The sequence below is a fragment of the Myotis davidii genome, unplaced genomic scaffold (genome assembly GCF_000327345.1).
Source record: "Myotis davidii unplaced genomic scaffold, ASM32734v1 scaffold1525, whole genome shotgun sequence".
NCBI lineage: Eukaryota > Metazoa > Chordata > Mammalia > Chiroptera > Vespertilionidae > Myotis > Myotis davidii.
The window spans coordinates 979,459-995,082 of NW_006296279.1; the positions used below are offsets into that span (position 1 = coordinate 979,459).

The window sequence follows — 15,624 nt, forward strand, 5'->3', positions numbered from 1 at the left end:
CCCTTCTTGTCTGTGATAGTTTTCATATTCTCTGTACCAATATTCTGTGCCTACCACCACCACTGCTCCCCACCCCAAACTCCAACAATAAATTCCTTCCAGATGAGAAACCCACGGACACTCTCACCTGGGCTGGTCTCTCGTGTCAGAATCTACCGCTGTGGTTAGACAGGCCACTGCCAGGGTGAGGGAGCCCTCCTGTCACTCCTTTCCTGGAAGTAGTCTGAGTCTGGCACACTGGGTCTCCCCATCACTCAGACATAACTCTGATTTATTCCTACTCCTGCTCTTAAAGGAAACCGATTCTGAAGACTGAGTAGTCAACGATCCCATTTCTCTGCCTCCAAGGAGAATTTTCTTTCTCTTTAAAAACCTTTTCCCCCTTTTTATTGAATTTATTGGGGTAACACTGATTAACAAAAGTATACAGGTTTCAGGTGCACAATTCTACAACACATATCTATACACCATACTGTGTTTACCCCCTCAAGTCAAGTTTCCATCCATCACCATTTATCCCCCCATTCCCTCTTCCACCTTCCCCCACTCCCTCCCCCCGGCCCAAATCACCATACTGTTGTCCCTGTCCATGAGTTTCTCTCTTTTTCTTTTTCGCTCAATCCCTTCAGGCCTCCCACACACCTACACACAGTTGTCAACCTGCTCTCTATGAGTCTGTCTCTATTTTGCTTGTTAGTTCATTTTGTTCATTAGATTCCACGTATAAGTGAAATCATGTGATACTTGTCTTTCTCTGACTGGTTTATTTCACTTAACCCAATGCCTTCTAGATCCACCCATGCTGTCACAAAGGATAAGATTTCCTTTTCTTTTTAAAAAGGCCGAGTAGTATTCCATTGTGTAAATGTGCCACAGCTTTTTAAAAGAGTTCTTTTCAGTATTAAATGAAATCACACATGTGAAGCACGTCGTACTGACTGCTCAGTGAGGGAGGCAGTTTTATCCCACCCAACGAGGTTTCACAGAGGATATACATTATTCCCACACCTAGTTGTGCCTAAGGTCCAAATGACCCACTTGGTTCATGATAATTGTCTACAATGGCCACCATCTCCTTCTCCAGAGCCCTGGGTCCTTTGGGCTTCTAAGGTAAACTGAAAAGCAATCAGCATAGCCAAGCCCCTAACCTCACCTAGTCAGACTATACCTAATTATCTAAGGCTCCAGGCAGCAGCAAGGAAAAGCTCTGAGGTCAGAGAGCCAATAAGGAAGGTGAGGAGACGAGGCCATGAGGAGGAAATAGGATCTACTAGACAGAAGACATTAGAGTCTTTTTTTTTTAATTTTTTTTTTTTTACTGTATTTTATTGAGTTTTTACAGAGAGGAAAGGAGAAAGATAGAGAGTTAGAAACATCGATGAGAGAGAAACATCGACCAGCTGCCTCCTGCACACTCCCCACTGGGGATGTGCCCACAACCAAGGTACATGCCCCTGACCGGAATCGAACCCGGGACCCCTCAGTCCGCAGGCTGACGCTCTATCCACTGAGCCAAACCGGTTTCGGCGACATTAGTCTCTTAATAGGGACCTATTTTTGCTTCTGAGACATGATGTCACTTGTGGCAAAGACCTTGAACTAATTATCAAAAGGGAGGGAAATATAATTTCTAGTACTTGGAAGCTATCCACTAGCCCCTAGTTCTCTATGTATAATTCACACGATCCTAAATATAAAAGCCTTGCTGACACTGGAGGCCTCCTAAAGATTCAGAAAGCCACACTCATTTTTAAAGCCTTTTCCTTTCTCGTTACAGAAGACTCTGAGGTCTATGATATGGAGAATTGGCATTTCATCTTTCAGATGTAAGTGCAGCGTACTCAATTCTTAGAAATTCAGGTACCAGAGAGAAATGGGCAGATGAGAATCAAGTATTGCTTATAGTTATTGAGGTGACATGGTAGAGTACAGAAGAACATTAGGCGGAGCTGGGACAGCAGGCATGGACCAGAGATTTGGCTCTGCTAGAGGTGGGAGTGGGGAGGTGATAAGAGGGAGATACTTATCCTGGCCAGTGTGGCTCAATTGGTTGAGTGTCGTCCCATGCACCAAGATGTCATTGGTTCAATTCCCAGTCAGGCACATGCCTGGGTTGTGGGCTCCATCCCCAGTGGGGGACATGCAGGAGGCAGCTGAGCAATGTTTCTCTCATCAATGTTTCTCTCCCTGTCCCCTCTCCCTTTCTCTCCCTCTCTCTAAACTCAATAAAAATATATTTTTTTAAAAAGAAGAAGGAGATGCTTCCAAGTCTGATCTGGCCCTAAGGGCCTGTGCAGCCTATCTACCATTCATAGAACTTGTTCAGAGTGTAGACACCAGAAGGTAGCAATTCCATCAGAGAAGATGAAGGATGAAGAGAGAGTATGGAACAGGTCTCCTAGAGGAGATTTCGCAATACTTAGTTAGAAGCCATCACCCAGTGGAAAGCTTGGCAGAACAATGACTCCTGGAGTTGCACCTGTGCCCCCCAGGCACAACAGTATGCAGAGCAGTCCTGGGCTGGCTCACAGTGAAGAGCACTGGGCTTTGTTTTCCTAAAGGATGATTAAAATAGGGAAGGGGCTGAATGAATTAATACATATGGAATTTATAAAGCCTCCCATTTAACACATGATCAGAGTGAGGTTGAGAGGATCAGAAACTCATCGTTGGAATTCAAGCTCCCAGGCTGAGCCATGGGCTTTGCTCCCCTTCTGCTGGCTCCTACCTAAAGAAGCCCTGACGCCGTGGCCACCACGACAGAGGGACTGTGGGAACTAGATGCAGTTTCGGCCCTGAATTTATTACCTGCTGCCAGTTTCCATCTGGAATTCAAAAATGAAAGGAACTAATCTGAGATTGATCTACCCCTTTCCGTCTGAAACGAAAGCATTCTCTTTCTCTTTTCTACAGGGCAAAAATAAAAACAAAATACATTTCACTTTCATGTCCAAAAAGATAAAAACATGTATTTCAGACAATTTTAGTAGCTAATTGTATCTCTGAAACAGCTGAGGGAAACCCATTTGGGAACTATTACATTTACTTTAAAATCAAGGAGAAGGAAATGATAGAAGCTCTTGGATTCATTACCCCTTTAATAAGTGTATTTAACCCTCTAGCTTTAATTCTTCTTTACTAAAAACAGAAACCCAAACAGAAGCAATCTGCTGTTTTGGGGAAAACATCCAAGTGGAAATCAAAAGCCTTGGTTCTAGTCTCCGCACTTCTATTAAGTAGCCATTTCATACGACCAGCCACGGGCCAAAATTGCACCAGAATTAAATCCACCATTTCAAAACAAGGTGATTTCTAAAGTTCCTACTGGCTCTAAAATTCTAAGGGCCTATGCATCAATGAGTGACAAAAGTAATATAAAGATTACACCCAAACAAAACCTGTGTTCTTTCAGATAGGTGTTCCTTTGATTAATGGGATTTATGTGAATGATGGATGGATCTACATATCTAATCCTTTTACAGGTATTTGGACAATAGTGTTGTGATTGGAGGCGGGTGGTGGAAGAGGGTACTGGGAGGATAAATGGTGATGGAAAAATAAATAGTATTTGGAAGCTCAAAAAATTTCCAACTGAAATGATGGACAAGCCTATCAAATGTTAAGATCCCTTTTAGACCCCTTTAGTGCTCTTTAACAGCTGAGGAATTCCTTTTTAACGTGATAGCTGGTCTTCACAAACGGCTGGCTCTCAATGAGCCCCGCCCAGTATTCACACCTTTCAGACACCCTCCCACACTGAACCTGGACTGGCCCTGTCACTTGCTTTAACCAGTGCCACTGGCAGTCCTGGGTGTAAGCTGAAAGAAGTCTTGGTTGCTTCCGTTACCATTAGCGGCCCTCAGTCTGAGCACAGGACTGGCTGGCTGGCCACCCCTTTTGCACCAGCACCTGTCTGATGAGTTTGGATTTTGATGTGCAAGGCAGCTGATCGTGCATTTTCGGAAACACTTCTATTTTTGTGTGTCTGGAGAGCCCTGAGCTGCCACTGGTCTCGGTGTCCCACACTGAATATACCAGCATTCAATCCAATGCAGGCCCAGATGCCTCGTTTCCAATGCCATCCTTTGTCCTTACTGAAATGTGTACCTATCAGAGAAAGATAAAAAGCCCTATTGTGGCCCTGGCCAGTATTCTCAGTGGTTAGAGCACCGGCCCAGGCACCAGAGAGTTGCGGGTTTGATTCCCTGTGGAAGGTACAGAAGCTGAATTACAGGCCCAGTCCCCATTGGGGAATGTTCAGGAGGCAACCAACTGATGTGTCTGTATCACATCGATGTTTCTCTCTCCCTCCTTCTTCACTCCCTTCTTCTCTAAAAATCACTGGAAAAACTATCCTTGGGTGAGGATTAACAACAAAAAAGCCCTATTGTGGGTTCTAGATGCCTTAAGAGGCTTATCACCAATATTTTGAATTGTTCCTGTTTGGTATCCCGGAGATGCCTAATGGCTGAGAGACATGCTCGTCTTCTGCCAAGGGTACGGTACCAGAAACCGCAGGTGGAAGCCTCTACAGGTGAGCCCTCAGGGAAGGCAGTCTAAGGACAGTTCCCATGGAAGTTGGTTTCCTTAAGACTTCCATGTCTGAACACTTCCCGGGTCCTCCTGGACAGGGTGTGTGTGCCTGTCTGCAGACAGCAGCCATCAGCATTCCCGTGGCCTTCCAACGCTCCTGGGTTCCTCCTCCTCCTCCTCCTCCTCCTCCTCGCACGCCAAGCTCCTCTGATTTCTCCACTTCTAGGTACTTCTTTCCCCTCAACTGTCCAGCAGCCTGCCCTGATACAGTGTTAGTTGACTGGTAAAAAATTAAAGACAAGACCCTTTTCAGGGAGTTTTTGCATCACAAATGAAACAAAGGAATGAAGATGCAGCAATTAATCTTTGAGGGGAAGTACCCCAGCCTGGCCATTTCTCAGCAGCCAAGACAGCTGCTGTGATCACAAGGATGGCCATGCTCTCTTGCCTGAGGCAAGTCATGAGAACTGGACCACCATCTCTAGCATCACCCACCTAAAAGGCAGACAGTGTTTCAAGAAGAGGCAACAGAAACTCTCTAGGGGAGAACTCGGGAATGGGCTCTGTGATATGCTCATGCTTTCCAGCAAAAATCATTATCCCAATTTCTTCCAGAAAACAAGGAACACCATTCCAATTTCTTCCTTTGTAAAATGGGTTTAACCCTAGCTCGTTCAGAGTGTTTTCTGATTATGAAAGAAGCCTGTCTCGTTGCCAGTGGTTAGCTAACCCTCCTCCCATGTTCAACTTGTTATCTGGATTATGGATACTTATGTATCTCAAGCCTCTAAGAGTTAAGAACAGGGTTGTCCAAGTCCTGAGAGATAAAAAATTTATTGATGTAGATCATATCAGCATGTTATGATATGGCCACAGCTGACTTTTTCTTATAGCCAAGAGGAATTTTTTTTCCTTTTAAAAATACATTTTTTCCCAGCAGGAAGAAACATTTTTAAAACAAACATTTTCATATTAAGTGGAAATTAAAAACAATGGCTTTTTGTTTGGTTTTTCCCCAACTCAGGAGGAATAGGGCTGGTCAGCAATAGATCTCCAAGTGCTTCAAATTAGTTTTCAGGCCTCTGCCCCATTTATTCTTCCTCTTCCACCAGAACCCACGTTTGGGGGGTGTGACGGGCAAGGGGTGGGGGGCGTGGAATTACAGCCTCACCAAATCAGCAGCCTAAACCCAGACAGGAAACAGAAGAGGTAGACTGAACTGTAACTATTTAACCCATTATTATGTAAGATATTTTAATACACTTAAAATTTTCAGTGGGCTCAAACATATTCTACAATTATCGAACCAAAAAGTTTTAAATGCTTAAAACAAAATCTCAGAGATGTCTATTATCACAGTTCACTTTGCGAAATCAAAGCATACAACTTTAGAAATATGCAAGCTTTCCATGCACTTCAGGAAAAGTTGGCTTCTGGCAAATTCTTCAAACATCCAAAGCCCCTGTAGGACTGATGTTAATGCTTTCCTACCCTTAAAAGCCTCTGCCAGGGTAAGAGAGAGGAATTTCCTGAGAGCAGTGAGTAGATTAACTGTGAGACCTTCATTCAACACTAACAGTTCTTTGAACAAAAAAACATAAACTGGAATGTTTTTTTGGGCAGTGGTGTGCTGGAGACACCTCCCACTTGCTCAAGAGAGCCAACTGTTTTAGAATTTTGCCAGTAGTTGTTAAATGGCTGTTATTAAAATAAAATTATATAAGCTTCCCATTGGTGCTAAAGCTAAAAGTGGTTCACTTTAATGAGTGTAACTTGTACAAGGCTAAGAAATAGTCTAACAGATCACATACCAGATTGGATGACAAATTTGAGAATTAAATGGATTAGGATGTAATTCCATTTTTCAAATCATGGTTGGATCACAGTCATAGGCTGGCCAAAGAGTTCAGGAAAAATCAATTAGAGCATTCTGGGAGAATCAATTGGCTATATGGAATTTACAGTAAAGTATATTTTATTTAGATCTGTTAGTCATGTTATAAAATCCTTGCTATCAGCAAAATTTATAACTTATGTACACTTGTATACATAATTTTTCCCCCCAGGAGAGTGAATGCTAACCATTGACCAGTGTACCACTGGACGGAAAGAATCGGGAAGGGGAGAGGGACATAGTTTAAAATGAGAGAACAGTGTGTTTCAGTTTGCCTTCAGCATCCAATCTCCGTGGTGTGTTCTGAGTACACGTCTATAGATGTTAATGCCAAAATAGCTCCAGGAAAACGCAAACACCCCATGCCCACTACTAAGAATTAAAAGCACTTCACTTGAAAAAAATCAACTTTATTTTTTCTAGGTTAAAAAAAATAGAACCAGCTATTAATTTTTGTTGAGAAAATGCTTCTTTTGGTGTTCACATCTCAATTTCTGAAAAGGTAATCTGGTTACTAAAGTAATCCAATGCATTCATAAACCAGATCCACGTGTGACCAGCCCTTTACAAAAATTACAGTTGCCATAGCCTTTACATTCATTCTTATCATACATTACAACATGCAGATACACAAAGAAAGACAGGTCACCAAGCTGAAGTAAACATTATGGCATCAAGAAAACGAAAATCCATCTGTATAAAATAAATACAACTTTGTGATAACTGAAAGAAAATGAAAGCACTTAACACAACAATGGCAGTTCGATGTCTAACTGTTTCATTACCAATCATAAGTTACTGTAAAATGCATCTAGACTCCTTCGTGTAAAGAATTTGTGCACCACAGCCACGTGTTCAACAGTTTTACACAACAAAAATAAAGCCATTCAAAACATGTGTACATATTTTGCAACTAGAAACACTATTTTTTTTTTGCTCTTTAAAGTGTTTTAAAAAAATATTAAATGTAAAAACCCTCAAATGGAAATTTTGCAGAAAAACTTGTATTTTATCTTCCATGTGGCCACAGTCACCCTCCCCCAACAGCTCAGTACTCTCAGCTCATTCCCAGGTCCAGCTCCTCCCTGTTGGGGAGCAATGCAAAACGGTTGCAATAAAGCACCAATCAGAGAACATCCGGCCCCTTCGTGATCTAGAAATGTCCGATGTAGGTGGTTTTGGTCCCAATATATTAGTCTCTACCCCTTCAGACAATGAACCAGTATACCTGCTGCCCAGTGCGGCTTTTGACTTTACTTTTCATGTTGTTCACAGCACTACCTGGCAAAAAATAAGACCAACCATTTGTATCCATCCTCTGTGGACCAGTGCTGGCATGCTCGTCATGGTAACGCTGGAGTGAAGTTCTGTGCAGTGAAGAAAATAACTAGCTCTTCCTATGCAGCAGTGCAAACAAAAATTTTCTTAATACAAAAAGAATCCAATTGGACTATCCACGATTAAAGACTACATCCTATGATTATAACCAGGTCCCACTAGGTCAGAAGAGTCTTCAGGGAAGTGATTGTCAAAAAACGTTACTAAGACAAATCTACACGAAGTGAGGAACATGAGCAAAGACTGAAGAGGCATTCTTAACATTGATCCAAACGATATGAAAACTAGAATATGTTCTGAGGTTTACATTTGGTGATTTAACATTTCATTTTCATAAAAATGCTTGAGAACAACCACAATACCGCCAACTCGTGATCATTAGAAATTCCTTTTCTAGACCATGGGTTACTCAGGCTTCTATGTTTTCTCTTCCTGAAGCTGTCGTTCCAAATCTTTCCACAACTCATCAACACAGTCAAATATATAGGCAAGAGAAGCTAATAAACAACTCACATCATTTTTTAAAATTAGTAAGCATCCAGCAAGGGAAAAAAAAGTTTTATGAGAATGAAAATTCAAACTCCTAAATGCAATCAAATTTTTGGCTTACCATGACTTATTACTGGAATAATTATGCATAATCTCCAGTTCCTTTACTATGGAAAATTAAGGACTATGTGTAATATTAAAATATTACACTCACAGCTATTTTTTAAATATCTATTTAGATTCTCAATTAACTTGTATGACTACCCAAGACATCATTTCCATTCTGTAATTTTTCCTTACCTTCCACTGGCCTACAGGCCTCTCTACAATAACTGCATATTTAAACACCAACAGTAGTTTCTGACGTTAAGTGTGAACTTTTGGGGTGGTCACTTCCGTGGTCGCTACAGCTCCGAGGCCAAGCAGGTGCTCCATCACCGTGACTCTGGGATCCAGCAGAGAGTTTGCAACCCTGTCTGCTGTGGGAATCAGGCAGGACAGCTGAGACCAAGCAGTGCTGAGGTTCTATAAGCTACCGGTATAAAACTGGCACAGTGTTACTTCTTTTCCCCGGACAAAGTGGATATTCGCTAAACCTCCTTTCACTCACTTTACAAAGGAAGTACAGATTAGGGATTTTTACTCAGTTCTGTATAGTGGCATATTGCTGCTTCCCTGATTGCCATATAAGAACACTGATTCGCTCTTTACATTCCCCTGTGCAAACAAGAGAACCTCAGTTACTGATAAGGAAAGCACCAGCAATGCTCTCAAACAGCATGTTTGCTAACAGAAGCGAGGGAACGTGTTGAGAAAGAAACAGGGTTGGGGGGGCAGGGGGGGTGGAATGGGGCAGATCAAACACACATCTATTTACAACTCATAGATCTATATTCAAAATTAACCCACACATCTAGAGGCTGTTGAAATGACTGTGCTTGGAAAGCAAAGCATCTTACAGAACAGTCTGTTTAATGTGTACAGTATATTAAACATCCTCCTCCTTTGGAGCTGTGATGGCAAAAGACACCACATCTGTGTGTGCACGCCTGCATCTCTCTTCTTCCCTGATGGGAGACTGGCCGCTCTGCCTGTGGCTTGCTTTAGCAACGAGGAAAAGGTCATCCTTGCCAATGAACTTGTCCCCCAGATGGCTGACCAATCTCTCAAATGAATCATCCCAATTCACCTTGTAATCTGATAGCATTTGCTGGGCCTCAAACAGAAGTGCCCCTACGCTTCCATGTGGCTTCCTATCTGTATCCGTATCTCTAAATTGAGATTAGTTTCACCTACTCACTGTCACTGTAAAGCACACAATGAAATGCTAAAATTTGAAAAAGTGGCACCTTAGGACAACCATTCCCACACACGGGAACACTGCCTTCTGCGTCTCACCAGCAGTAGTATCATCAATGAGGTATTTCAGCTCAGGCATCATTCTCTTCACACATGCACGCATTAACCTAAGATGAAGCCGCTGAGGGCTTGTATTTGGTGCTGCTTTACCTTTCCCACACAACTGGGAGAAAATTCTTATCTTCTCAGTGTTTTGGTTTTCTGGTTTTTTGTTGTTGTTTTTTTTTTGGTTTATTTAAAAACAAAAAACATCAGCCTTTACCTTTACCTTCCGGCCTTTCTCAGAACTGTCAAATTGTATGATTAGCGACAAAAGGGCAATCTATGATGTCATGTCACAGAAAACCACCACTGACTCACCAGAATCTCAGTCTCACAACCCCAGGCCAGCAGGCGTTCCCGCCTTGATGCTGGGGTGCAGGCGGTGACCACGGTGACTGATGCAGGGCCAGCACTTTGTGAGAAGTTTGGTTTTACTGTGAGGTAAACTGCATGAACATAGTGACAAAAGAAAAAAAAAGTCTTCTAGAAATAGGCATGACTTTATCCTCTTCAACAGGAAGAGACTGGGAAGCCTCATGTTCTGGTCTCTCTCCTGGTCACACCACCCTGATATGGGCAGCTCCTTGATGAGACAGGTGCTGGGGGTGCCATGTGACAGCCTGTCCCCATTTTAAGCCAGTGTCTGGCTTTAGCTTTTATTTTTCTAACAAATTAGCCTATTTCACCGTATAGTGATCATTTAAGTGTTTTGCATTAATTTGTTTCAACCATCCCCAAATGCAGTTGGTGCTAATACACCAAAATTAAAACAAACAAACAAACAAGAAAACAGCTGGAGCCCCCCCGCCCCCGCCCCCGGTGTGGTGCCCAGCTCAGGGAGGTGCTGGAGGGCAGGAGCACAGGTAAAACACGCAGACAAGACAGCCGCGCGAGTCCCACTCACTGACTATGTGTAGACTGGTTTCCAGGCTATACTACTAATCCTCTGCTACAGATGCAGCTGATGAAAGTGCATTTTGTAAAAGAAAATGATCAATCTATGATATGCCTTCTATATAAAAGGAGAAATCAAGTGCCCTCCCCTCAACACACACACACACACACACACACACGCGGAAAGCACTAGCGCATGTAAACACGGTGTCGGGCCGAGCCTGCCTTTTGAAAGAGCCCATTCCAGGACCGGACGTGTCCAGTGGACACTGATTCCCCCCCACAGCATGCCTGACTCCGGACTCACTAAACTGGTGAGGACTGGAGCATCGCTGCAAAGGACAGGGCAACAGTTCTTCAGAAGGTGCCAACCAGCCCCTCTGGAGGTTCCTAGTGACACAGCAGGAGTGGGCAGTGAGGGCGCTCACAGCACTGCCCTAAGGGACACTACTAGCTAGGAGGATGAGCTCAGCTCTCTGAGCTTGAACTAGGTGATCAAGTATCTGCTGGCAACAGAATTTCTCTGTCTTCTAGGATGATTTTATGATTTCCTCTTCTCCAAATGTGATGTTAGTTTAAATGTGTGGTAGAGTGTATCTTTTTAAAACATGAAAAGTCCTTAAAACATATTAGCAGGTCATTAGATTACTGATCCTCATTTTAGCAGAGTTTTAAAATATCCCAAAGCGGGATAAATATTAATCCATCCATGGAATTTCCTTTGCTTGTTTTATATTCTGATTTGCACATGTGAAATAACGCACTCATGAAAGTTGGAATTCCTATGGTGACCTTGACAAGTCCAAGTCAGTTCCTAAAACAGGCAATGGTAAAAATACTGGAAGATGTTGTACCACATGTAGCCTGACAAAAATGCAAAAGACTGGATGAGAAAGATCCACATATTGCTGAGGGTCATCTCCCTGGAAACAGCTTCCCTGTGGCCCTGGGCAGGTGGAAAAGCCCCTGAAAAACAAGATGGAAACATCACTTTGTTTACTGCAGCGGTAGGTCTCCTGGAGTACAAGTTGAATATTAGTTTTAACTAGAATTTTTTTAAGGCATCTTCTGTGACTTCCCATTGTTCTTGAAGAGAGATTGCATTTGAAATACAATTTTCAACCTGCCTGAGCCTCTGCCTCTATTCTCTCTGCCTGGGGTGCTCCTCCTCCATCTCAGTGAATGGCTGGGGCATCTGCATTCTTCCAGTATCAGAAAAAATACCGCCTCTCCCTGTCCCCCATGCCTACCCCCACTCCCGTCACCATCACCTCCACGTTTATTTTCTTCTTGGCACTTTCCGCAATCTGTACTATCCCCACCTATGTCTTCTTTTCCTACAGACTGTCTTCTGCGGGAGAATAAGCTGAATGAGAGCAGCACCCCGCGGCCTTGTTTCCCACTTTATCCCTAGAGATCTCCACAGTGGCCAGGACACAAGATGTGTGAAGTCGATATAGAATACTTTCCGAAAGAGCATGAACTTACATTCATTCTTCTATTTACAAGTTAAATGTCTTTGCCACAAAAAAGTGGTTGTTCTTTCAAGTATCCAATAGGGGGGAAAAAAAGTAGTTGTAAATCACTGATATTTTCAAAAGGCAATACGGTTTATGAAATATATCTTAATAATAAAAAGAATCATTTAAGTGTTTTGCATTAATTAATTCAATTATTAATTGTTATATAATTAATTAATACACAAAGTTAACAGGTTTCTGGAAAGGAAAGCTAGACCATTTCAGGGCAATATTATCTAAGGTCATCTTGGTAACACTCTTCAACATTTCAAATAGTCTTTGTCCTTGTGGATAATCCCCCAGCTAAGCTGGTTCATGAGGGGATTTGCTTCTCACAAGCAATATACAGAGAGCACTTTTAAGTTTTAAGGCAGTGGTTCTCAACCTGTGGGTTGCGACCCCTTTGGCGGTCGAACGACCCTTTCACAGGGGTTGCCTAAGACCATCCTGCATATCAGATATTTACATTACGATTCATAACAGTAGCAACATTACAGTGATGAAGTAGCATCGAAAATAATTTTATGGTTGGGTCACAACATGAGGAACTGTATTTAAAGAGCCAGAAGGTTGAGAACCACTGTTTTAAGGTCTATTATGCAAATAGCTGTAGACCTCCCATTATTAAAGAGGCTTCCATTATTGTTGTACAATTTAGGGCAAATATCATAAAGCAAGAGACAGATTGAAAAAAAGAGAGAGCTTGTTGGCCTCTTAAGTGCCTCATGCCTTCTTATACATCAATCCTGTCTTATTTTTTAAGTAAAGTGTGAGAGTGAGACCAAGGATTACACACATGGAGAGGGGCATCTTATTAGGAATGCTAAAGACATACACAGTGCCCAACTCCTGGCACATTAATAGGCACTACTCCACAGCCCCAGAATCAGAAAGTTAAGACCAGGAAGGAATCCTCTGGAGGGCAAAGTGAAACAGTCCTAAACCCCAAACCAAAAGTACTAAAGGTAATCACTGTGCCAGCCTGTGCTCAACAGCAGGCCTTGACAGTCTGATTCAGCATGAACTTTAATTCTGTACCAAAAAATGTCTGAGTGGGGAAAATATAGTGCCTTCTGTTCATCGAATATCCCATGGTCATTCTCAAACCTGGAACAACTTTCACTTCACCTCCCTCGCCAGGGTAGCCTCTAGGACAGAGGTGAGGAACGTCCAGCCTGTTCTAGAGGCTACCATATAGGGGCTCGGGAAATCATTTCACCTGACCCTGCCAAGGCATTTGGGGTGAGTTAATTAAATGTTTGGCCAAATACAGCAGGCTAATTTTTTAAGTTGATAACTTTGTATGGCCTCTGAATGATGTTATAAATATCCAAATGGCCCTTGGCAGAACAAAAGTTCCCCAACCCTGCTCTAGAAAATAGGCCTACAAATAGCTATTTGTGAAAGCACCTGGGTAGTGCCTGGAGTTCTACCAACGTCAATTTCCTCCTTTCAAAACTTTCTTCATTCCTTCCTCTCTCCTCCTCCCTGTTATGTCTTTTTCACTGCACTGTAGTTTTCATAAAACATAAAAAATATTAAATATAGAAAAGAGACTTAGGGTAAATAGACTTTTTTCTCCCAAGGAGAAAAGTAAAAGGTTATATCCATGAAAACTAAATAGTGAACTTTATCCCTATATGTTAAAAAAATAAAGCATACTAAAAGTACTTACAAATGATGATGGTATTATTTAAACAAATTACAATGCCAAAAATGAAGGTCATTTGCTATTTTATAAAACAGTGCATATAACTGCATATGTATGATCACAAGTTTCTATATACTGTGTACTCTCTTGAATTAGACCCATTTGTACATGGCTAATGAACAAGTACCCGAATACATTTAATGCAAGTTTGTCTTTATGAAAATTCTAAGATGAAATTCTTAAGTATAGAATACTCTGATTCCTTTAGGATATCTCAAGAATTAAAAAAAAAAAAAAAAAGCTTATCTTGAACTACCAGTAACTTCAGGAAGGTATGTAATAGGATACTGTGTACCTGTTTCATAAAAATGCGATAAGAGCTCCTCTTTTTCAATAAAACGCTGATAGAGCCAATCAGAAAGTTCATCAGTCTCCAGGGGTACATCCTTAATTGGAAAGATCCTAGTTAAGAAAAAAAGAGCAAAAACTACTTTAATTCAGAAGTCAAAATCATTCAGAACTGCAGTTTAGCTCTGGTGACTGAGAAGCTGAAGAAAGGTATGGAATCCTCTTTTGCAAGGGTCGGTTTCTTCAGCTTCTCAAGTTATTTTTTTTTTAAATGTTGATTGTATAACCGAGTTCATTTATTCATTCATTCAAACATTCACTAGCCTATTATATGGTAGGCCTAGTGCTCAATGGTAGAAACATATTATTAGATTATCCTCGATTTACAAATAATTACTGAGAAAAAACTGTCCTCCCTTGTTTGTGTGTTAAGTCGGAATGGTGTTTAGAAAAGATGAAATTTTAAAAGGCAACTCCTTTAGGACACTAGAGTAGTCGAATGCTAGGCCACATAATCCAGCTTTGCCATGTTCTCTTACTGGGAATGTCTGAACTAGACAGAATACCCCTAAATTGGTGCCATTTTGCTAATTATGTCAGAGATAGTGGTTTCATGAGCATAGCCCACTCTTGGCTAGAGCATGATTCTGAAGATGCTGCAACCCTGTCCTGACTCAACAGCAGTAGACTGGGATGATTACTGATACATGCCCCCTGGAGGTGAGAACCGAGAGCCATAGCATGAGGAAGGGCTATGTATGTGCTGACCTTGGGAAAGAGATTCTTTTCTTTTTTGTTTTCCAAATTTGGGAGGAGAGAGGGCTTTCATTTTTTTCCTTTATCAAAACTATTAAGATACAGTAAAAAAAATCTACAAAATGAATGTTTGTATGAAAAAACAGCAGACCCTGTCCCTCTGCCCTTCGTTTCTCCCTCCCGAGAAGAATCAAATTTTACCTCTTTTGGTCAATTATCTTGATATTTATCACCACATTTCGTCTTTAGTTTGGGGGCTTATCTACTGACTCACGATGGAAGGTGAGGATTAAGCTCCTTCTTCTTCCTACTCCCATTACACATGCACATCCTTCTCATCTTCCTAATGCAGTTTGTACAGTAATTTTAATTAGCACAATATTAGACATTGGCATTTTTATAATCATGTAAATATATACAAAGTTAGGCCATGTAGTAAATCATGGCTATTTTTTCTCTCCTGATCTATTTTTGTTCTCCCTGAATTGAGCAGTTACTGATTCAGCCACAAGCTCTTGGCCAACTGTCTAGAATCAATTCTCTAGGTCAAGTCTGCAAACTTTTTCTTAAAGGGTCAGATAAAAAATACAGGGTGTCCCCCAAAAATGTACACACACTTTAACAGCTGATAGCTCAATTTTGAAAATGAAATGTATTTTAATAAATACTGACTTTATAATTATTCAAGGTGTGTGCATACATTTTGGGGGGACACCCTATTATTTACACTTTGCAGACCATAAGGAATAACCTTTGGTAACAGCATTACTACTTTTACTTCCTACTTTCTTTCAGAAATA

General features: G+C 41.5%; 1 protein-coding gene across 4 annotated transcripts in view; it reads right to left on the minus strand.

Annotated features, from left to right (window-relative positions):
• Window positions 1-6,592: 6,592 nt before the first annotated feature.
• LPGAT1 (lysophosphatidylglycerol acyltransferase 1) overlaps window positions 6,593-15,624 on the minus strand; it is an 83,833-nt gene continuing 74,801 nt past the window's right edge. For all 4 annotated transcript variants that reach the window (XM_006771270.2, XM_006771269.2, XM_006771271.2 and 1 more), the window contains exons 7-8: window positions 14,076-14,182; window positions 6,593-11,515 (exon numbers count right to left, since the gene is read on the minus strand). In XM_006771270.2, the coding sequence (XP_006771333.1) occupies window positions 11,364-11,515; window positions 14,076-14,182 (259 nt within the window). In that variant the 3' untranslated portion in view covers window positions 6,593-11,363. The remainder of the gene's footprint in view (window positions 11,516-14,075; window positions 14,183-15,624) is intronic.